Genomic DNA, 22617 nt, shown 5'->3' with positions numbered 1-22617 from the left:
AGTTTCTGTAGTTTTCACTTTTTTTCCTTTGTCAGTGAAAAGTGAACAGTAAGAATTAAATACTTATCTTTACATATACACAAGGTATGCTGTGAAAGCATATTTGCTAAAAATATGGAACGCTTCACGAATTTGCGTGTCATCCTTGCGCAGGGGCCATGCTAATCTTCTCTGTATCGCTCCAATTTTAGTATATGTGCTGCCAAAGCAAGCACTGGCCTTGCCTTTTTTCCCCCCCTAAATTAAAAAAAATCTCAGCTATAGGCATCAAGTGGTAGAGACCAGGGTTGGCAATGCTTTCTCACAGATAGGAAGCTTTGGACAATTTCAGTGCTGTAGAATAACATTTTTTAGACACTTTAATCAAGTTTTCACTTTGCTTTTAAATCAGTTTTTCCTCAAGCCTCATAACTATTAGAAAATTACAGCACTTATTACTTAAACTGATTACTATCATGTTTTACATTGATTCAAAAGCAATTTTAACAATACTCCATAGTTACTATGGCTATTTTTTTGTTAATTTCTTTTTGAATTTTTGAATTTTATTTTATTTTTTTATACAGCAGGTTCTTATTAGTTATCCATTTTATACACATCTAGGTTGCTTCCATGACCTGGCTATTGTAAATAGTGCTACAATGCACATTGGGATGCATGTGTCTTTTTGAGTTATGGTTTTCTCTGGGTATATGCCCAGTAGTGGGATTGCTGGTTTGTATGATAGTTCTATTTTTAGTTTTTTAAGGAACCTCCATACTGTTCTCCATAGTGGCTGTATCAATTTACATTCCTACCAACAGTGCAAGAGGGTTCCCTTTTCTCCACACCCTCTCCAGCATTTGTTGTTTGTAGATTTTCTGATGATGCCCATTCTAACTGGTGTGAGGTGATACCTCATTGTAGTTTTGATTTGCATTTTGTTAAATTTTTTAAAAAAATCAACCTGACAGTTTTTATGCAATTCAAGATTGACAGTATGGTTCATACAGAGATTTTTAAGATACCTAACTGTTCAGGCTGAAATGTTGACATTTATCCTTCAGTGTTCATCTTTCTACAGCTTTAGAGAAATAGCTTCTATAAATTGTTGGATGTGTTAGAGCTTAGTAAAGCACAGTAGAACTTCTTTATAAGATTTCTTTTACTCAAGATTGTCTGTTGGCACCTTAACGTCAGTGTTCACGTTTAAGAAACAGAACTTCATGACTGAGGATGGAGCGTCTCACTGAGGCCAGGGGTCAACTTCCAACTGAAATGGAAGGGATTAAATCCCGAACCCATTGAGGATCCAGTCCCTCTCACACTCAGTGTCTGTGCAGCTGCCTGCTCTTTTGGTGACTTCCTGCTACCGTGGAGCCCAGCAGAGAGAAATGGAGAGAAACCAACAGTCTGGCATCGGGTCCATTCAGGTCCTAGAACAATCTTTGAGGAACATGGTAGAGAAGGGGTCGTAGGTCCTAATAGTAGTTGTCAATGCCTAAGAAGAAAAGTGTAACCACAGAATTCTGGGCTATACATTGCATACTCTTAATAATATACCTGCTTATAAATCGCAAAGTGTGGTTGACCTTGCAGCACTGTACCACAAGGGACATGGCTGGTGTCAGGGAGGCAAGAGATAAATTAACTCAGTTTTAAAACCTGAATAATCAACTATACTCCAACATAAAAAAAAATAAAAATTAAAAAAAAATACATAAGAGTTCAGGGGAAAAAAAAAACCTAAATAAAGACTCATTTTTTAAAATGTCAATGGGCAATACAGAGCACTATACCCCACTTAATTGCATGGAAGAAATTGCTACTCCAAAACAGAAGAATGACGTGATGGTTTGTTCAATGATTTATTCAATTTTAAAAACTTCTTAATTTGCTTTTAAAAATTAAGGGAAAAGAAGAAAACAAGGCAGCCAAAAAGCCTACAAGCCATGAAGAGGCTAACGTCATTAATATGACACAACTAGGAGTTCTCAAATGCCTTTATGACCAACATTATTTTGTATCATAGCTTGGCCATTATTAGCTTTTAGGGCCGTGAAGCTGGGCTTTAAAGCCAAGACCTGTTAGTACCAGCCTATTGAATTCTCTCTCCTATCTACTCATGGTTTCCAACATAAATTTCTTATTCTTTGTTAGTTACATATTTATAAAGAAGAGTGCTTTACTCATATTTGGCTTAGGACAAGATAAAAACCTTTATTTACAAACATTCTATTTCTTTAAAAATATATATACAGAGTAAAGGATTTGGATAAAATAAGTTAAATCACAGGAAGCAAAGCCAACTTCTGTTAAAATCAAGGAGAAATTGGTGACAGCCAGAGAATCAGAACCAGTTATAACAGTTACAAGAGGCTCAAAGCAAATAGATTGAGGGACAACAAACCACATCAAATTTCCCTTGAACCCTCTACCCAGTGGTTTTGTTCCACAAGTTAATAGCCAGCTCAGAAATTTGAAGTTATGTAGAGTCTTATTTCTACCCACCTCATATGGTGGTGAAGTCATTTACTTAATAAATACAATATCAGAGAAGGGGATTGGCTCCATTCAGAGAATGCAGTAGGAAAACTACTTGCTCAAAGTGGCTGAAAACTCCTTGAGGAATAAAATCATCTAACCTGGGAAATGTTGTTGAAATCCAGGCACACTTTCTTGTAAGCTGTTACCTCAACTGAAAACGAAATTGAATTCCTTTCTGTTCGCCCGGAGAGTCCCTGGGATCCTTGATAGGTAGGTAGGCAGCCTCATAGTCCACAGGCTGCACAAAGGGCTGCTTTCAGTTCAGAGGTCCATGCTTTCCCATTGTGCATCAACACATCTGAGAAGTGAATGAACTGTCGACAGGTGGTGTTAGGAATGTAGCAAGAGAGAAGAGAAATGGCTACCAATGATAGCACCTACGACCATTGCTGCTAGGAAGTCTTGATAGCTGTAGGATCTTGGCTGAAAATGCTAAATTAGGAGTGGCTTTTGAAATCTTTGGGCACCCAAGTCCATTAGTTTCTCCCTTTACAAGAGAAAGGTTGACACAGTTGGTATCTATTTTGGGGATAAAAGGTGAGTTGGTGTGAAAGGAGTTCTTATGGGGAAGACTGTCCCCAGGTGAAGCTTGAAGACTTGGCACTCTTTCCTCCCACCAGGCGTTTGGTGCTTCTTGATCCCGTGGGGGTCCCAGAGACCCCAGGGACACTGTGGCATTCCTTGGGGGACTGGGCCTGCTGGGCTTCTTTCAGTTCCCTGGAATTAAAGAGGAAAAATGTACGTTACTTGGTCCTAAATTAGAGATAATATTTATGATCAAAACTGATATAGATGTGGCATGGACATACATACACTACCAAATGTAAAATCGATAGCTAGTGGGAAGCAGCCACATAGCACGGGGAGATCAGCTCGGTGCTTTGTGACCACCTAGAGGGGTGGGATAGGGAGGATGGGAGGGAGATGCAAGAGGGAGGAGATACGGGGATATATGTATATGTATAGCTGATTCACTTTGTTATAAAGCAGAAACTAACACACCATTGTAAAGCAATTATACTCCAATAAAGATGTTTTTAAAAAATTAAATTAAAAATTTTCTATAAAGTGAAAAAAAACTGATATATATTTTTCTTTTGATTTCAGTATTTATAGAAACAAGCCTGAACTATACACGGAATAGAAAATTAGCTCCTGTGATTATCTTAAAAAATGGCTAGCACACACGTGCCTCAACACACAGCAGGCTCGGCTTACTGAATTCTACTGATTGGGGCATAAATGGTCTTTAAAATTAAAGAAAAATAAGAGAACAACTCTAGAGGCTATATATGAAAGCTCCAGGGGTCTGTGAAGCACAGCCCATGGGTCAAATCTGGCCTGCCACCTGTTTCTGTAAATAAAGTCTTACTGGAACTCAGCCATTCCCATTCATTTGTATATGGTCTATGGCCACTTTCACATCACTCCAGTAGAGTTGAGTCATTGCAGCTAAGATCATATGGCCCACAAAGGGTGAAATACTATCTCGTTCTTACAGAAAAGTATGCCAACCCCTGGTCTAGACAATTTCAAAAAGCAAAAAATTATTGAGTTGCTTATTAGCAAGGATTACCTGACTAAAGGCTCAGTTAGAGCTTCCACAACTCATTGCCAAGAAATCATTTGGGGGACTTTTCAAACTAATCATTTTAAGATGGGTTGTGCATCCAAAAGAAACTGGACCTCTAAGTTTATTCTAGACAAGGACCATTTTTCATCTGCTTTTATATTTTCAACAGTTCACAGTATGTAATAATTACTTTAAAATGCCTTCAGAACCGTGCTCAAACATCACTTCCTGACCTTTATAATACCAAGCCCACCCTATCTAATTAATTAATTTGTTAAATGAAGGAATAGATTAATAAATAAATGCATGCATGAATACAAGCTTACATGCATAAGTAATAGGACTGCTTCCTTTGGCTTGGAAAAATACCTCTTTCTCTAAACATTTGCCAAGACAGAATATCTGCCTGCCCCCAAGATTTAATGGATTTCTAATAGATATCTTCCCTCTTTAACTATGGTTATCTTATATCGGGTGATCATCCACCAGTTACTTTAAAACTCTTGCCACTCAGAATCCTGCTAATTTTTCTTTACCAGTTGTATTTCCTTGTATTCATTTGCATTGACTGGAATTTTCTCTCTCAAGCCGTCTAGTCATGGAGCATCCAGCCCCTTGTTACAAAGGGCCCCGTGCTACTAGCCTTCTTGTGGGCAGGGGCCCCTGTGTCATACTGTTGGATTCCACTCGAATCCATAGAGAAGACACATCAGACCAGTCATGTCACTGTGAGTAGTACATAAATAGATTCTTTCTCAACTCCAGCATCCAAAATCTACCTTTCCAGTGTGGCTGTCTTGAACTTTTCCAAGTTCAACTGCTGCTGAAGCTCTTCTGTTTTCCCCAGGGAGGGACAGAGAACTCGACTTTTGGCCAGAGCTGCTGCAGAAGGTCTCTCTGCTGGATCGGGGTGGATCATGTTCTGACGAGGTAGGACCAAAAAGGAGGAAATAGAACTTCACTGTTGGGAAAAATCTCCCCACCCAAGCCAACTCCAACCCAGCTTCTGCTGGTGGATTTTGTGAAACTCGCTTCTCCTTTGTGCAAAGGAAAGAAATAAATGAAAACTTAGCTCCACCTGGGACAGGAATATCATCCTTATCTGGTAGCATCAGTCATCCATACCTTTGAGTTGTCCTTAAGTATCATATTTTAGAGCTGGATGAATGATGAACCAGCTTAACTGCCTTAATTTTAAACAGGAAGAAACTGAGGTCCTGAGACAAAAAGTGGCTTGTCTAAGTTATTGACAGGACCAAGACTAAAACTCGGGTTACCCAACTCCTAGTTCAGCTCACTTTCTACCATAATGTGCTCATTTTTCACTTAAAATTAATTAAGGATATCCCACCATGACAGTATTCCTACAGCATTTATCTTCAGATAGAGGATGTGTATAGCCTATAATGACTGGAATACAGTAGAAAATACCTAATATACGGAAATTAGTAGTGTCGAATAATGAAGAAAACACTGACCCTTCCATTTGGGGAGCAACGTTCAGAGCCAGCTCCACCACTTATTATGTAGCCTTGAGCAAGTCACGTACCTTTGCTGAAACTCAGTCTCCCTTTCCTATATTTAGGATAGCGATATTCACCTTCTGGACTATTGTGAGAATTAAATGAATTAACATATGAGTATTACCTAGCACAGGGACAGCATTGAGGTACTCAGAATCAACTAAATCTAAGATCAATTTACACATAGAAATAGGTGATTAGACTATGAACAGAAGACCACTGTGAGGAAAGGTTTGCCTTCTTTCAGGAAAGCAGAAGTGAGGAAGGACAAGTTTGGAACTAAATTTGAAGTGTTCAGGTAAACTGTGAAACTCAAATTTAATCTCCAAGAGAGTAGATATTTCTAAGGCTATTTTAGGGATTCTAACCAATCCTGTTCCTTAAGCCATGAAGTAAGTCTTACATATACATTGCTTTTCTAGTATAATTCTAGCTTCTTGACAGTGTAGGTATTTTTGTACCTCTCTTTGTTTCAACATAATACCTTCCTTTCCTTGTCCCTTCACATACTCAGGTATCATTAAGGACAAAGAACACAGATTCCTAAATTAACATTATGCCTTTCTTCTGCTCAAATAACTGGGGGGATTGTCAGTTATCCATCAATAAAGTAACTTATGTTTCCTCTATACACGCAAAATTCAATTTTTTGAGTAATATCACTGTTACCATTGACTGTAGTTAAAACCCTGAAATAGGAGCCTAAGAGCAGGTTTGATTTTGGAGTTAATCAATTATTGAAAGTGAAATACAAGTCAAGGAGCTGCTCTGAGTCTTGGTTTCCTCATCTGCCCACCTCACAGGGTTATTAGGAAGGGTAAATGAAAAATACAATAGGATTTTTAAACTATAACAAAAGGTTTTCATGATATGCTCTAAGTTTCCTAGAGAACCTTTCAGTCTGTCCTGTTTTTTCTGGGCTTCCTAGTCATGTTTCCTTTCCCTTCTGTCAATGGCACCACCATTTCCCTTTTCCCACCTATTTACCATTACATTTTTTAAAAAACAGACATTTCTATCCTCTCTTCATTTCATTAGAGAAACCACCTTGAGTAGTTGGTGAAATTCTCTGGAGAGCTCCTGAGGCATGTCTGGAAGGTTCCCCTCTCGGATGTGATGCCACGCAGCACCATTGGTAGGTAATGACTCTGCTCCCGCAGCCAGTGCAACGGTCAATCCCAAGGCAAATATGTCTGCTTTAGGAAGGTGCTGATAATTCTTCAAAACAGAAGACACGAAGGCCAGTTAGTTCGCCAAGTGAAGTGAGTCTAGACTAAAACACAACTGGTAAGAGAGATTCATTTGAATGCACGTGAACTTAAACAGAAGCAGTGGGCAAGGTCATATCTGCTGTGGTTAGTGGTCTATCTCTAGGGAAGACAGGACAGAGCACAAATCCACTTGATTAGCACTGCCCTGCCCCAAAGAGTCTGAGGCAGAATCTCAGCGCCATTTTGTTCTCTCAGGCTCAAAGAGGCTTGAAGCATAGATTGGCTGATCACAGATAGGAAAGACTCCTCTTTTTCCCCCCTGATTATTATCCTGTAGAAAGTTATATCCTTCCTAGGCCAGACTCACAGACATCTTAGAAGGTGAGCAATAACTGAAGGTCATTCCAATGACCAAAGCTGGAGGTGCTATCAAAAGGATAGTAGCATGATGAAGATGGGTTCGACCAATAACGGCTTCCTTCCTACTAGGAAATCCGTAAATTTAATAATTCTAAGAAGTATTAGAAACAGTAAAGGACCTTCACGAAAAACAGTAAAAATTTTGCTTAATCCATGTTTGAGCCAGCTTTCCCCACACTTTTTTTTTTGCAAAAGTTTCTCTCCTATCTTTGGTCTCCATTCTGGATAGAAAAAGGATAATATAAATTTAAATTATAAATATATACTTTTCATTTCTTGCACTGTCAACGTTCATTTGAGACTCAAAATGTTCAATGGATTATAAAATACCCTCCGTTTCCCTAATCTATACCTCTTGCAAAATCTCATTAGCCAGGAAGCGACTATCTCCCTCTTCCACTTTGGGCTTGCTTATTGATGTCACATGACCCAAGTCACCTAGAAAAAGAAAAAAAGAAGTAGAGTTCTTTAAAAGCATGTCTTTCTTAAAACTGGAATAAACGGAGTAGAGTCGTCAGCATAAATTTTATAGGATAATATTATACCAACCAGGTTACAAGACAGACTCACCAATTTTATACATCACATTGGCAGAGAGAAACCAATCAGCTTCATTTTCAATCTCTTCTGGGACTACTGGAGAGTCACTTTGCATCTTATGACATATGAAGATGTTACCTGAAAAAATACAGAATTGTCATTAAGTAATGAATCCTAAGCTTTTTCACCCGAGATTCTTTTCTGTAAATAACATTTCAGTCACCCTCCTTTTCTGTGTGCATGTAACAAGACTACCAAGGTTTCCTTTCTTCCATGGAATCTCTCACACTACTTCTGAACAGCTGAGTGACTGATAATACCTATTTCAGTGAAACTTAAACCTCAAACATGCTCCATCCTCTGAAGAGGCTGGTGGCCTCAAAACAAAGAAATTATCAAAACCACAAAATAGTCACAACATTTCCTCGCATTTCACATTAATGAGTGCCTAAACCATTCATTTCTGCTCACTTCGATCAGGGCTGAGTTAGAAAGAGTAGAGCACTAGCTGTAAAAAGTCAGGATGCAGCCAATATGCTGTCACTTATCTATGCGGTAAATTAAACACTTCATATTTTTGCTTCACTATCTGGGAGTCTTTACTCTCTGTCCTCTAGGCCCAGGGGGGAAATGGTTAAAGCTCTTTAACTGAAATTTGGGCAGGGGAGGGGGAAAGGGGAACTGATGAAAGGGATTCTGCCAGCAAACAGCATCTTTGACACTTGATAGGCACGCACAGATTCTGACAACAGTGGGGAAAGAACTCAATACGGCCAGAGGAACAGAGGAGAGCTGTACTGACTAGGTTTGATGTCCAGGTGCACCATGCCAGAGCTGTGGATGTACTTAAGCCCAAGGGAAATCTGTAGAAGGATGTCTTTGAGTTTGCACTCTTGGAAATGATTGCCAGACTTTGCGTTTTCAGATATAGCAGCTTGCAAGCTCCCACCTGGGAAAGAAAAACAGAGAGTAGCCCCGCAAAATGAGAGAAAAGGTATGAATCTTATAAATGAAAGCATAGTACGTATTCAATAAATTCCTCATGAGTGAACGCAGTCCAGCAAGTATAAATTGCTTCAGTGTCAGTTTGAAACATGATATCTGCTCCCTGTCTACACCATAGACATATTGGAAAGAGGAATTAAGGGCCTTTAAAGAGGAAAAGAAAATGCCATATCCTAGGTATCCAAGATGTGGCCCTATTGCTTTGAGTATGCCCCAACTAACATTTTAAAAGTTTTACCTAGCTATTAACCAGAAGGCCAATCAGGCCTAGTCATGTAGCTACTATGGTGTTGATGAATAATTCCATGTTGGTATCAAGCTAGTAATTATAGGCCATTAGTAATTTTAATGTAATTGACTTCAAGTTTCATTCCATTAAAATATATATCATGAAATAAGAACATGTAATGATTGCTGACCCAAGGAAAATATAAAACCTCCATATACACCTAAACCCTATTTGAGCCACCGTGTTTGTATATCAACTATTTATCATTGTTATCAATAAAAAGATAAGGCCCCAGCTCACCTGACTACCTGATCTTAGATGCCCCTGTCCTAAGGTATTAGAATGCTTCTGAACCCTTTGTTTCATTAATTAGCATTTGTTGGCAGCCTCTTCAGTCAAATTAGAGACTCCTGGGACCCCCTGTCAGTTAGAAAGCCCACAGCTCCACCCTCCAAGTGTGTATCAGAACAGGAGGATCTGAGATGGTAACTATACTTTTAAGGAAATTGATATTTTAAAGTATCCTACGTAAAACTGAATTTAAAGCTTGAGCTGCCATGTTAAAATAAGTTCAGAAAGGAGAATTCAGCCCCTTTCAGAAACACAAAAAGGGCTAAAGTAAAGGTTATTTTTTTTCCCCCTGGGAGTCTTCTTAGGAAAGAACTTATGGACTGTCAAAGACATTAATTAAAAAGGAAGAATAAGTAAAGAAAGAGTGCGTGTGCTTGTTAAAAATGCAGTCACCTCAATACTAAGTTTGCGGAAAAGGTTATGAGCTGCGACAAAGCCCCCGGGTCCCCACTAGCCCGAGTGTTCCTTTAGGACAGGGCCCACAGCTCATTCATGTTCACTGTGCCAAGGTCTGGCACGTAATAAGTATTTTCTGAACTGAATGTCTATTCTGGCAACAGAGGGAAAAGAAAGGCTGAGTCAAGGACCCTATGAAAGGTATGGAAAGAAAGAAGCATCCTAGGTTACTTAGGATCCACTTAATATGTTCCTTTCGATTATAAGCAGAGGTATTTCTAATCCCCTGAAGAGCTACAGATATGTAGTAAGGGTAACTAGACCAGTACTAGCAGCACTTGTAGTTACTTAGAATCTGTATAGGTAATATTAAAGATAGCCAAGAGGTCATTAGAAGAGTAGAAGTTACTGGAAAGTACTCATTTATACGACTGTATTAGAATATCCTTATTTTGCTAGAGCTAAAGCGATTGTCCACACACTCTTATAGAAGAGCATAGTTAACTGTTCTTTACTAAATAGTACTAACAAGGAAGTATGTGTTTATAGACATAGCAATACTGAATGAACTGTAAACTTAATCCCTCCTAATCTCACCCAGCTGCCCTGGAGCCTTAGCTCTGTAACCCAAGGTACCCCCACTGGAGCTGGCTCCTGCCAGCATGGCGCCCTAGGAGGAAGCAAGCCAGCTCCTGGCAGCTCTTTTCAAATCACCTTTGTGAGATGAGTTGCTGAATTCCTTCCTTTAGATAAAATAAAGATACTCGCCCTACTTGGCCGGAAAAAAAAAAAAACTTAAGAAAAAAATATCCACGTTTTCCTGTCTGCTCGCGAGCCCTAACAGATACCGAAACAAATAAATAGCAAATGCCTTCCAACAATGAAATGCAAAAAGTAGACCAACAATTCAACAGGATATTATGTTCATATATTTGTATTCTCACAATCTTGATTTTATGTTGCTACCAACAGCACAAAGCATATTTTTCTGCTGGTAAAGTTGTTCCTTATTTGGTGGAAAAATATAACCAGTATTCATGGTGTTCCACAGAAGACACACTTCTGGATGTCACATCACTTGAGCAAGTATGAGAACCACCATTCTAGGGGAACATGCCCTGTAAAAGTTCTGTGACAGAGACGTCAAAAGAAAATACTGCCTTTAGGGAGAGATTAATCATCCAGTCCTGAATCAGTTAGAATACTGGTTGTTGCAGAATCAGCCTGCTACCGGAAAACCTTCAGATTTCTGAGGCTGGCCCAGGGGTGGCTTGTAGGGGATCTTGGCTAGGGTGGCAGAGAAGGAGGGAACTTTTGATTAGTTCAGGGTTCAGGAGGGACAGGAGGGGAAATCAGATAACTGTTAGCCTCTAATAGTTAAAATCTAAGTTATCAAAATCATCTAACTTATAATCAGAGTTAAAGCCATAACAGTACATGTTCCAGCCGGCCTGCTATGAGAGGCTAAGGGTGAGGGGTAAGGGTGGGCATGGGGAAACAGGGCATAAGGATGAAGAGGTGAGAAAGAGGGAGAGGATGCTGTGGGGAGGGAGTGGAAGGAATGAGGCACTGACTACTCTGCTACTTTACACATACTTTGGGCTTATTATCCTTTACTTAGAGCCATCAGGCAAAGTCTCAACATGGATTATCCTTAACTACAAACAAGGTATAAGGGCATGCTTTATTTTCCGTGATCAGTTCACATTTGAAAGGTTCAATGTATGTGAATTACATTTTGCTAAATCACAGTCCCATTTTAATTGGCAAGTGTTGAGTGAAGTTAGTGAACTTCCATGATGAACAAACAATGATTCCCCGTAATCTATCCCATCTAGTCAGACCCACTGCCTGGCTTTCACGGCCCACTGCAGTCTTCCCACCCTTTACCTTGCTGATCTTATTTCCTCCTGTAGGGTCACCTCAGGCCTGTTCGTCTCCTTACCGTCTGCTAGGCCAGCCCCGTTCCCAGCCCCGGTGCTCCTAGCCGGCCTGCTGTTCCCCTAACTGGGTGGTCTTCCCTCTCCTTGCCTAAACTCTAGTAATCCTTCTGCAAGGTCTCATTCAAGTCTTACCTCCTTTATGAGATTTTCTCCGGATATGCTAATGACAAGTATTATCAAGTTCTTACTATGTATTGAGACTTGATATTGTGCTAGCATTTGACATATATTGTTGCCAATTTGCAAACTACCCCCTTAAGTAAATATTACTGTCTCTTTACTCAGTGAGATTAAATGACATCCCAGTGGTCCTACAACTACTATGTGACAGAGCTGGATTTTGAACCCAGGTCTGCCTGACTTTAAAGCCCAGGCGCATCCCACCACACTGCCTCTTGCTCACATTCATCCTCTCCGAACGCTTTGTATCCACAGTTGTACCATATGGCTTTGCATCAGATCGTCTCTTTTGTATTCATTTTAACAGAGCAGATGGAATGAAGCTCCTTGAAGATAAGGACTTACTTACCTTATCTCACTCTACAGTATTTCTCACCCTAGAGCTTAATACAGTGTCGAGCCTATAGAAGGTATTCAAATGTTGAAAAGAATTAGAAGATGATTTGTAATAGATCACTTCATCTTATTCTTTTTGAAAATTTGAAACTTCTACATTGCCCCAGTTAAAATTTACATTGCCCGCAGGTTAAAATTAGTTGTGTTTTGCTTTATTAATTTTTTAATTTGATATTCTCTTTGTTAGTAGCTAAATGTCATGGAAATAAAATCAATCTTCTTTATAGAGAGAGGGAAGAGAGAAAAAGAATAGGGAATCTCAGGTTATGATAAGAGGAAATTAAGAAGAGAAGATGAAAAGAAAGTCTCAACATCTCAATCACAAGTATAAGGAAAGGGTCCATTTTTTAATCCCAAAGAAACTATTAGGAAAAGGGATTTGGGGTGAGCTTATTAAGGAAAAAAACTCATGAAGTTCACAGGTAAGGCTATGAGAAAATCAGGCTAGAAGGAAACAATAAGGGAAATGCCAAATCATTATTTTATAGGATATGTCTTCTATACCATTTTCTATGTTTTTAGCAACTCGTAATGTTATTTACTTACCTACTTGTAAAATCAATCATGTATACGGTGATGGAGCTTTATCACTGATCACTGTTCTCAAAAGCCAGGCTGGACATACAAACTCAGGGCTATCCAGTGGCCATTAAACTTACCCAAAGACACACTGTACTATTAAAGAAGCTCAGGGTGGGTGTATATGTTGGGGGGGATGCCGTTATCCAATATTACTGTGGCTAAAATATGGATTGCAAACTATGGATGCATCCTAAAATGATGGCAAGCTTCTATTCAACTGGTAGCACTTTTCTACTTTACCACTGAACATTTTGATGAAAATGTATTTCCGAGAATAACAATACACAACTACTGTTATGTCACCCCTTAATCACAGATTAGAAATATTAATCATGGATTAGAAATATGTTAATCCAAAGGACCACTCTTTATAATTTAAGTAGCCCAGAAAAAAAAAAGGTTTTACTGGTTACGGTGTATATATGGTCCTGAAGGACCTAGGAGAATATACCTGAAGTCACCAAGTTTCAGTCCCAGCACCCCACCCCATGCCCTTACTCTTGTGAGAATACTTAAAGCTCAAAGGTAAGAAGCAGCAAGAAACATGAACAATCCCCAAACACAGGAATCCATTTCAAAATTAATCAAAAGTTGGCTGTATAAGTTTACCACCCCTTCCCCAAAATCGTAAGGACTATGGTTTACATCTTTTAGAATACCTAGTAAATGGTAAAAGGATGATTTACCATTCAAACCACCAGGGTGAAAGTTTTCTCTTTAAGTATTAATTAAAGTGTGAAGGATGTGATGATAGCTTCTGTGTATTAGCTGTGCATCAGCTTTGAAAGAAATACATAACAGCATAAGCCTGAAATTCCTTTCCAGCTTAACTCATTTTCTCCAGCTCTCTGCTTCCAAACAAAACAGTAGTACAGACTTTTAGGTATGACTCTAATATACCTGCCATAAACTACAAGAAGGAGGCAAAGATTTTTTTCTGAAGCCTTAAAAGTTCATCTCCCTCTCCACAGATATTAGACCACATACTTACCATTGCAGTATTCATTCTGAATGATCATGTGGTCATCTTCTGCCCATGCAGAGTAGTAACGTACCACATGGGGGTGATGCCCGAGCACCGCATGAGCATAAACTTCATGCATAGCCAAATTCCTAAGAGATGGAAAAGCACTGAGAAAATTGAATCAAAATAATAGACATACAAAGGTTTTTAAAAGACAAGCTATGAGGCATTATTAACAATGGCAGAACATTTACTGAGTGCTCACTGCTTGCTTACTGTTTTATCACATTTAATGTTTGTAACGCCTCAGTATGATATAGTGGCAAGGATTAAGGCTTTAGAAAGTTAAGTGACTGACCCAAAGTCAACCTGGTGATAGTAGATCTAAGACCAGAACCTTGGTTGTCCTGGACCAAAGTCCATGGTTTTCTGATTGAACATGACATATGTAGAGAGGAATCTTAGGTGGTTATTACCTCAGCAGCAGACCTGCTTTTTTTTTTTTTTAAATAAATAAATGTATTTATTTATTTATTTATTTATGGCTGTGTTGGGTGTTCATTGCTGTGCACTGGCTTTCTTTAGTTGTGGTAAGCGGGGGCTACTCTTCGTTGCAGTGCACGGGCTTCTCATTGTCGTGGCTTCTCTTGTTACAGAGCACGGTCTCTAGGCACGCAGGCTTCAGTAGTTGTGGCACGTGGGCTCAGTAGTTATGGCTTGTGGGCTCTAGAGCTCAGGCTCAGTAGTTGTGGTGCACGGGCTTAGTTGCTCCGTGGCATGTGGGATCTTCCCAGGCCAGGGCTTGAACCCATGTCCCTGCATTGGCAGGCAGATTCTTAACCACTGCGCCACCAGGGAAGCCCAGACTGGCTTTGATTCTTATTTACACTGTATCACAATCTAAAAACCCTGATGGGCTTAAGAAGAAATGGACTTGATTGTGGATATTGTGATGGGGGCTTAAGAAGAAATGGACTTGATTGTGGATATTGTGATGGGCCCTCTACCTTCCCTATGAAGGCTAAACAATCATTATAGTCAATATTAAACTCAGCCAGTATGATGTAGTCACAGGGACAATCTTGGGGGCAGATATTCATTATGCAATAGGAAATCCAACACAAAAGAAGCAAAATATAGTACTTGATCAATTTCATTATTCAAATGAAGAATTCCAAAGACTGATGTCAGATTCAGCATTTTAGTATTATATTCCCCAGAGTTCATAAAAAGCAATGGCTGAATCTGAAAATATTTGTTTTCCTTGTGGAAAGGAAGAACTTTTGAACATTTAGTTCTGGGAATGAAATTTAAATTTTTGTTAGTTTTTCCTTGCTTACAAGGAAGGACACTTTGAAACTTGACTATTGAATTTATTATTAATGCAAAGTAGAGATAACCAGTGAGTTAACAATAACTTGGTAATATTTCTGATGAACTAAACAGGCACCAGAAGATCATTCCATAAATCTATTCGTTAAAAAAAACAGTAAGACCAGTAGTAAAAGCCAGGAGAACTACAAAAAACAAAACAAAAGCACAACATGATCCCAAATGCTCATGGTATATTTCAGGAAATAACTTATCTCTGATCTTGAAAATTCAGAAAGGTTATGAATGTGAGACAACTTTCAGTGGGTTGGGGGGGGTGATTAAAAAAAAAGTAGCAAATGACATCAGTGCCCTGATTCAAAATGCTTTGACAAATCCAAGTGTGTATTTCTAGTACATTTTAAAGGTACTCACTCATCTGATGATCCTACCAAAGGTTTCGTGGAGCGTTTTATTGCATAAACACATCCATCCAGCCTCTTAATGCACTTGTAGACTGTACCAAATTCCCCAACCCCGATTTTTTCCACCTCCAAGAATTCTTTTTCATAGCGGGAAGCCATGTTGGTTTCTCGTAGAACACATCTCTGAAATATTTCAGTAAAAAAAATAATTCTCCCTAACATATTGTGAGAATAAAATTAAGGCATATTATTCCTAAATTTCTCTAAGTTTTCAAAAAGACTTTTGAGGCAAACCCATCAATATTCTTGGTAGCAAACGCCCCTGCAACCCTGCCACAATTGCTGACTACCTTCTCTGTGTTCTTTATAACCTGTCATACAACTCTGTACTGACATTTCTCTTTGCTATATTATTACATCTTTTTCTATATTATTTCCTCTGTCTGGCCATACTCTTCTTCCCTATATGTGCCTAGAGGGGACACCTCACTCACAGCCAGAGCTACTGTCCTTAGCTGGAGGAGTGGGTGGGCTCTTGGAGGCGGATGTTAAACAAAGGGAACACCTCTCTTTGGCTCTTGTTTACTTGTCTCACACTCTGGCTGCTGATGCTTCATCTCAAGTTGAATAAACATACTGTGTTCAGTTTGCTTCCCCAAAAATCTTAGTCTGGAGAACAAAATTGTCAAATTGATTATTTCAGAATGTGTGCTCAGATATAGCAACCACTCCCGCTACTGGCCAACTAGCGACATCACTCTTTGCTCTGCTAGTAAATAACTCGAGCAAGTCACTGAACTCCGTTATCAGTTTCTCATTTGTAAGATGAGGATCATAGCAACTATGCCTCAGGGTCCTTTCAAACATCACATGAGAATTATATATGTTACAAATATATATATATATAAAAAATTCTCAGTAAATCGTGGCTATGATGACAGAAATATCCAGAGATTTATATGAATCTCAATCCAAGCTGATTCGTCTCTGTGAACTCATCTTTTCCCAATGTCCTCATTAGCAAGAACTTTTGCCATCCAACTTTAAGTGTTTAAAATATCTTGACTCTTACTAGCTCTTCATTTTCAACATGCAGTCCCAACCAGCCTTCATCAACAAGATCTATAATTTCCCTTGCCCTTAGCCAGTCTCAAGCTCTGTTTCCTCCAAGTCTGGATTTGCTGCAGCTACCAGCTCTCTCTCCATCTCCTCTAATAGGAAGATTGTTTTTGCAAAATGATGCTGTAGAATCAGACAAACCTAATTGTTTCCCATGAGGAATCCACACTTCTGTTCAGAGGCCTGAAGGCGCTGGTAGTGCTTACCTGCTACCTTACCATCCTCATCTCAGACACCAAGTACCACCTTACCATCCATATCACTCCCTCCCCCCTTCCCCTCCCCGACCCTCCCCCCCACTTACATGCACTGAACATTATAACATCATGAAAACATGCCTATGTTCAAGCATCTAAATGGCAATTTAATATTCCACTGACTTTAAACTATAATTTACTTGGCCATTCTTCTATTATTGGACATTTAGTACTCCCCCCCCCCTTTTTTTTTTTTTTTCTTTTTTGCTATTACAGTTAAGGCTGCAACAAACATCTCTGGTGGTAATATTTACAGCATTATTTTCTTAGTATATATTATCAAATGAGGGATACTAGATCAAAATTATAAAAATCAATAGATACTGCACATTTAAGAGCTAAATTTTTACATATAGACCTCTGGCTTTATGCCCTTTTTCTCTGTTTTGTCTTATTCATTTTTGGACCTTAAATATCTTGATTTTCCCTTCACTTCTTCTGGAGTATAGAATTTTTCCCCAGATCAAAGACTGTAGCAGTAGCCTTTAAGAATACTCCAAGGTAATGGTTCAGCAATATATGTGTTAGACACTGTCTGGTAAAGTAACAACTAGCTAAGAATATAGACCCTGATGAGAGCCCAGATAAATTTAGCTGAAAAACATATTTACTACAAGGTGTGTGGAGGGTTGGAGAGGAGAGAAGGCAGAAAGGAGGGAGGGAGGGAGAAAGAAGGAGGCATTAGGATGAAATGACTGTGTTACGACAGCTGGACCAAAGAACTGTGCTCACCTTGGCAGGCAGCCCTTGTTCTACCTTGCCTTCTCCTGGATCAGCTTCCTCACTTGGAAAAAAAAAAGTAATATCAGAGTATGATTAGCACTTATTGAGCCTGGTACTATGCTAGGTTTGGGGGCTCTACAAGTAAATAAGACAATTACTTCCCCTCTTCAATTTATATTTGGGCACAGGGATAAACAGAAATTTTCAATACAAGAACTTAGGACAGGATAAAAACAAGATATCAAGGGATACCATAGACAGCACCCAATTAATTATTTGAAGAGTAAAAGCCTTTCCCAAAAAAGAGGACATGTAGCTAAGATTCCAAGAATGAGTAGGAACCAGCTAAGAGAAAAGAACAGGGTTTTAGGCAAATAGAACACGGTATGCTGAGATGCGAATCAAGAGAGTGCACAGAACATACCTGAAACTCTAAGGGCTCTTCGCCAGGATACAACATTTCCCCTGCAACACCTGCCTCCCTTAGAACCAGGCCTGTCTTATGTTCACAAGCCAACTGTAAGTATAGCAGAATGTGCTCTAATCCTGGCTAAGATGTTTTCAACTACTTTTCATTAAGCTGAAGTCTCTGACGAACACCCTCTTTGGCATGAGCAGATGCATCCTGGATCTTTAAGCAAAATTTCAGTTTCTAGACCAGCCAGCTAGGTTCTTCTTCTGGACAAGTACAGGGTAGAAGTGGCAAGTGGAGGACATTACACCCATGCAAATTAAGTGATGCAGGACACTTGTGACTTACATTTAATACTACATTCTAACACTTTATAAAAGAACAACGCCACAATGAAGAAGAGGGGAAAATACCCTCTCAGAATCACTAAGTTATTGTACTAAAATGTCACCACTTTCAGGGCCAGGAATTCAAATCAGCAGTCTTTTCCTGCTAGCTTCAGTGAGAGGTGAAGCCATTCACTCTGAAGGTTTACAAAGAATTCTAAAGAGCTAAAAGCAGTGGAATACTCAGTAACAAGAATAGACCAGTGTACCTGTGCTGAAGTCCTGTTTACTTAAGATCCAGGAAATAGTATTGAGAAAATCCTATTCTGGCTACAAGGCTGATTAATATGTAGTCATGGATTCCAAAAGAACACAGCACATTAAGTGTTCTACAGGCTTTTAGATTGTTAGCTGTGCATTTATTTTGCTGAGTACACCTAAGCATAAATGACTGGCCTGTTTTAGAGGTGCTCCCATTCTATAAAAAAGCAGCATTGAGGATACAGTAAAGAACTGTCCTTGAGTAATCTGCACTCTCCTTATTTAGGTGATTTCTACCATTCAGTGGCCTTTATGGAATAGTGCAGCTGGCTTTCCATTTATTAGCACCTCCAAAAGCAGTACTCTCTTTTTCTCTTCAGCCAGCCTTCCATCACCTGCAGAGAAGTTCAAATCCTTGCTCTATAGCTCTCATCACCAGTCACACCACTAGACTCAAGACAGCAATATACTCTCTGGAATGAGAACTACACCTTCCCCAATTGCTGGACTCGTAGTAACCAGAGAGGAGCCCTTGAGTGCAGTTCCATAGCCCATTCAACTTCCTAATATAAGACAGATCTACTGCTTACTCTGCCCTGTTCTTTCAAAGAGAAGGCACTTTACGGTACACTTCAGAATGGAAAGGTGTTACGATCTCTGTGACAAAGAAGGTTAAAGCCAACGCTGACATTTAGAAAGGAGGGAATATATAAACATGATGTCGACTCATTCAGAAAGACTTCTTGTTTATTCCTAATCTTTAACACTCCCCCTTCCACTTGGTAATAGTAAGATCAGTTCTCAAAAGTCATAGCAACAGGACACTTACAGGTCGCCTCGGGTTTTCCGCTTGCCATTGGATTTAAGGAATTGTTTTCTATAGGACTCCGGAGTGAAGGGATTAATATTGACCAGGGCGAGTGAGGTCATCTCATCGGTGAAGGGACTAGGTGTGAGCTTCAGATGCTTAGAGCTTCGGGAGGGGAGCTTCCCTGTTGAAGAGATCACCGGCTGGCTCACCTGGCCCTGAATGAGGATGACAAAAGGCAAATCAGAATGGAGGTAATTTTAAAAAAATGGTTCTGTATCAGTTAGTTAATTAATATTTGAACCAAAGAAAGTTATTGCTGAAAGGGACCTTAGAGGATATCTGGTTCACTGCAAACATTGTAACTGGTTCTCTTATGAAAAATACAGACTCCCAGTCTACCTCTAGAAATTTTGATTCCTGGGATCAGCACAGCAATCTGTACTTTTGTTAAGCTCCACCCTCTTCCCCTGGGCGATTCTGAGAGTCAGCAATGAGACCACCAATTCTAGTCCTACCTCCAGCTTTTTAAAGATGACCTTTCAGCTTAGACAAATGAAAATGACTCTAGAAGACCTGGTGCTTATGTTCTCAGACTGTATAGTTAATTTCTCCTCAATTATTCATCCCAATATTTGTTTGGTACCTACTAAGTAGCAGATGCTGGGCTAGGTGCTGAAGGGTCCAGAGGTGAATTCTGGCTCTTAAGGAATGCACAGTCCGTTAATCAGCAGTTCAGCAATGTTTCAGAAATAATCACTTTGTAAGGGAAAGATTTCATAGACTATCTAAACATGGAAAAAGAAGTTTCCAAGTCCACTAAGAATGTAGCACAAATTGAGAAAAGTTCCAGGAAGTTGGGTAAGGAGACTGAAAAGTAATACTCTAAGCCCTTAAGATGCAAGGCTTTGCAGTGGCTACAACTAGCATACCAGTCAATAGGAAAATGTGCAGGGCTTACCACTCCAAGTGGGATACAGTAAGAGAACATCAGCCTAAAACCTAACCAGAACTAAATCAAACGACAGAGGGGAGAAATCAAAGACAAAGAATTCTGATGAGTCAGCAGAATGCTATTATGACCTAAGTGCCAGGGGTCAGAGGAATAGCTGCATAATAGATCCTCAAGAGGACAGTAGTAGACACAGGGGCCATGATGTAACCTCATAGTGTAATCATTGTACCATGAGGCTCTTTGGAAAAGAATTCTGTTTTGATATTCTCTGCACATGACTTTCGAGTGTAGAAGCAGAAGCTAGATTACAATATGATTCACTATATAAAAATGTAATTAAAGAATGTGAGGCTACAAAGAATGGATATTAAACTTATTAATGAATACTCATTATTAGATTAACAATAGAAGCAGAAATAAATACTCATTAAATGACTGATAGAAACAGAAATGAAGGAAGCTATAGAGTACACATAGTAGCCTAACATTTTTTTAAGTGAAGAAAACTTGACACAGTCAAGAGTTTTGCCAAGGGTTTTACATATGTCTTAGAGTTCAGAGGGTCAACAGCCCTGGGGATATTATCAGACAAAGCCATCAATGACAAACAATTTTCCCATAAGTTTATTGTAAGGGTTGAGTATTGGTTCAAAAGAAATAAAACTGTACTATATGATATTTCTCAGTTGTCTATGTGATTCAGGAAATGAATTTAGAATTATAGTAAATCATTTTCTGAAACAGTTTTTTTGTGATGCTGATTATCATATGGAAAATAAAATGCATCTGTCACATATGAAACAGTGGGGCATCCACACCTGGTATGCTGCACATAGCTCCAGTTGCTACAGTTCAAGGACAACAAAAAGGCCTAGAAACTTGTCAGATAAAAGCAAGGAAAAGTATTCATATCAAGGAAGACTATCAGAATTCCTAGTCTGGAAATATGAAGGCTGATAGATTTTGTGAACTCCACTTACAATATAGCAAATGATATTATGTTAATATGGGTTTTATTGCCAGAATGGTAGAATTGAGTAATCCTTTTGAAATCTAAAAGAACACAGGTTGCAACAAGATTTATGAAAGTGAGTTCTGCCTAGAAGTAAAGTAGACTGAAAATTTCTGGAAAGATGACCAGGTTGAGAGTATAAACGTGTTGCAGAGAGTGTAGCTAATTCTATATAAGTAACAGCTCTTACTACAGATGATTAAGAGAAAGGAAATTTGGGGAATAGCTCCTTGACTTCAGAAGATGGTGAGAGGAGAAGGTGGCAACCTCCCACTAAGACACAACATCACAGGGACTGGGAAAGACTTTAAAGGCCCAGTTGGTACAATTAGTTCCCTGATGCTTGAATCCCTGGTACAGTGTTTCTACCAAGTGGTCATCAAATAGCGTTGAATGCATTTAGCTACAGGGACCTTACTACCTCCTAAGGAAGCTCTTCTATCTCTAGATAATTCTGCTAGGAAGTCCTTATGGGGACCTGAAGTCGTTTCCCATGATTTCTGGTCCTATCCCTTGGGCAAGGCTGAACTAAGCCAATCCTCCTTTCCTCTGCATCCCTGTCTTTAGCACAACATTATGAATTATCATCACCCTGGCCTCTCTCCTCTGACCTTGATCCAAACTATATTTTTCGTAAAGTGTGTACTTTCCCAGTTGCATTTCCAGTTTCCTTCCCAAACTTTGTTTTCTTTCTGTCCCTCAAATCTTGGCATTTCTAGGGTCCCTAGCTTGGACCACTCCTCTTCTTACTCTGGCACACGGACTATGTAAACTTATACACACCCATGGCTTCAACAACTTCCTAAATGTTGATGATATCCAAATATAGATCTCCAGCTTAGGTGGTTTTCCTGCATAGCAGGACCACTTATCCAACGATTTACACCACATCTCTTTCTCCAAACCTGTACATCCTCTAAGGTCACCTACCTTGATTCAAGGTACCATCTACTCGGTCAAACAAGCAGGAAGCCTCACAACACCCTAGGTCCCTCCTTTTCCCGCAACCCCTCCATCAAGTCAGTTAGCAATTCCTAAACATCTCTCAGTTTACCACTGTCCACCACTATCCAAGTTCAGGCCCTTCTTTTTTCTCTGTAGATCTATTATGAATTCTGCCCTGCCCCCATGGTCTCTCCTGCTCCATTCCATCCCTCACATGAAGGTCA

General features: G+C 39.4%; 1 protein-coding gene across 4 annotated transcripts in view; it reads right to left on the bottom strand.

Moving 5' to 3' along the window:
* Window positions 1-639: 639 nt before the first annotated feature.
* WEE2 (WEE2 oocyte meiosis inhibiting kinase) overlaps window positions 640-22617 on the bottom strand; it is a 28332-nt gene continuing 6354 nt past the window's right edge. For all 4 annotated transcript variants that reach the window (XM_082400325.1, XM_082400322.1, XM_082400324.1 and 1 more), the window contains 10 exons: window positions 19503-19699; window positions 17684-17735; window positions 15586-15758; window positions 13867-13988; window positions 8596-8742; window positions 7824-7931; window positions 7606-7691; window positions 6670-6840; window positions 4879-5021; window positions 640-3243 (listed from right to left, as the gene is read on the bottom strand). In XM_082400325.1, the coding sequence (XP_082256451.1) occupies window positions 3087-3243; window positions 4879-5021; window positions 6670-6840; window positions 7606-7691; window positions 7824-7931; window positions 8596-8742; window positions 13867-13988; window positions 15586-15758; window positions 17684-17735; window positions 19503-19699 (1356 nt within the window). In that variant the 3' untranslated portion in view covers window positions 640-3086. The remainder of the gene's footprint in view (window positions 3244-4878; window positions 5022-6669; window positions 6841-7605; window positions 7692-7823; window positions 7932-8595; window positions 8743-13866; window positions 13989-15585; window positions 15759-17683; window positions 17736-19502; window positions 19700-22617) is intronic.

This window comes from Balaenoptera borealis (genome assembly GCF_965194805.1).
Source record: "Balaenoptera borealis genome assembly, chromosome: 7".
Lineage (NCBI taxonomy): Eukaryota > Metazoa > Chordata > Mammalia > Artiodactyla > Balaenopteridae > Balaenoptera > Balaenoptera borealis.
This window is presented reverse-complemented; position numbering and strand designations above follow the sequence as displayed.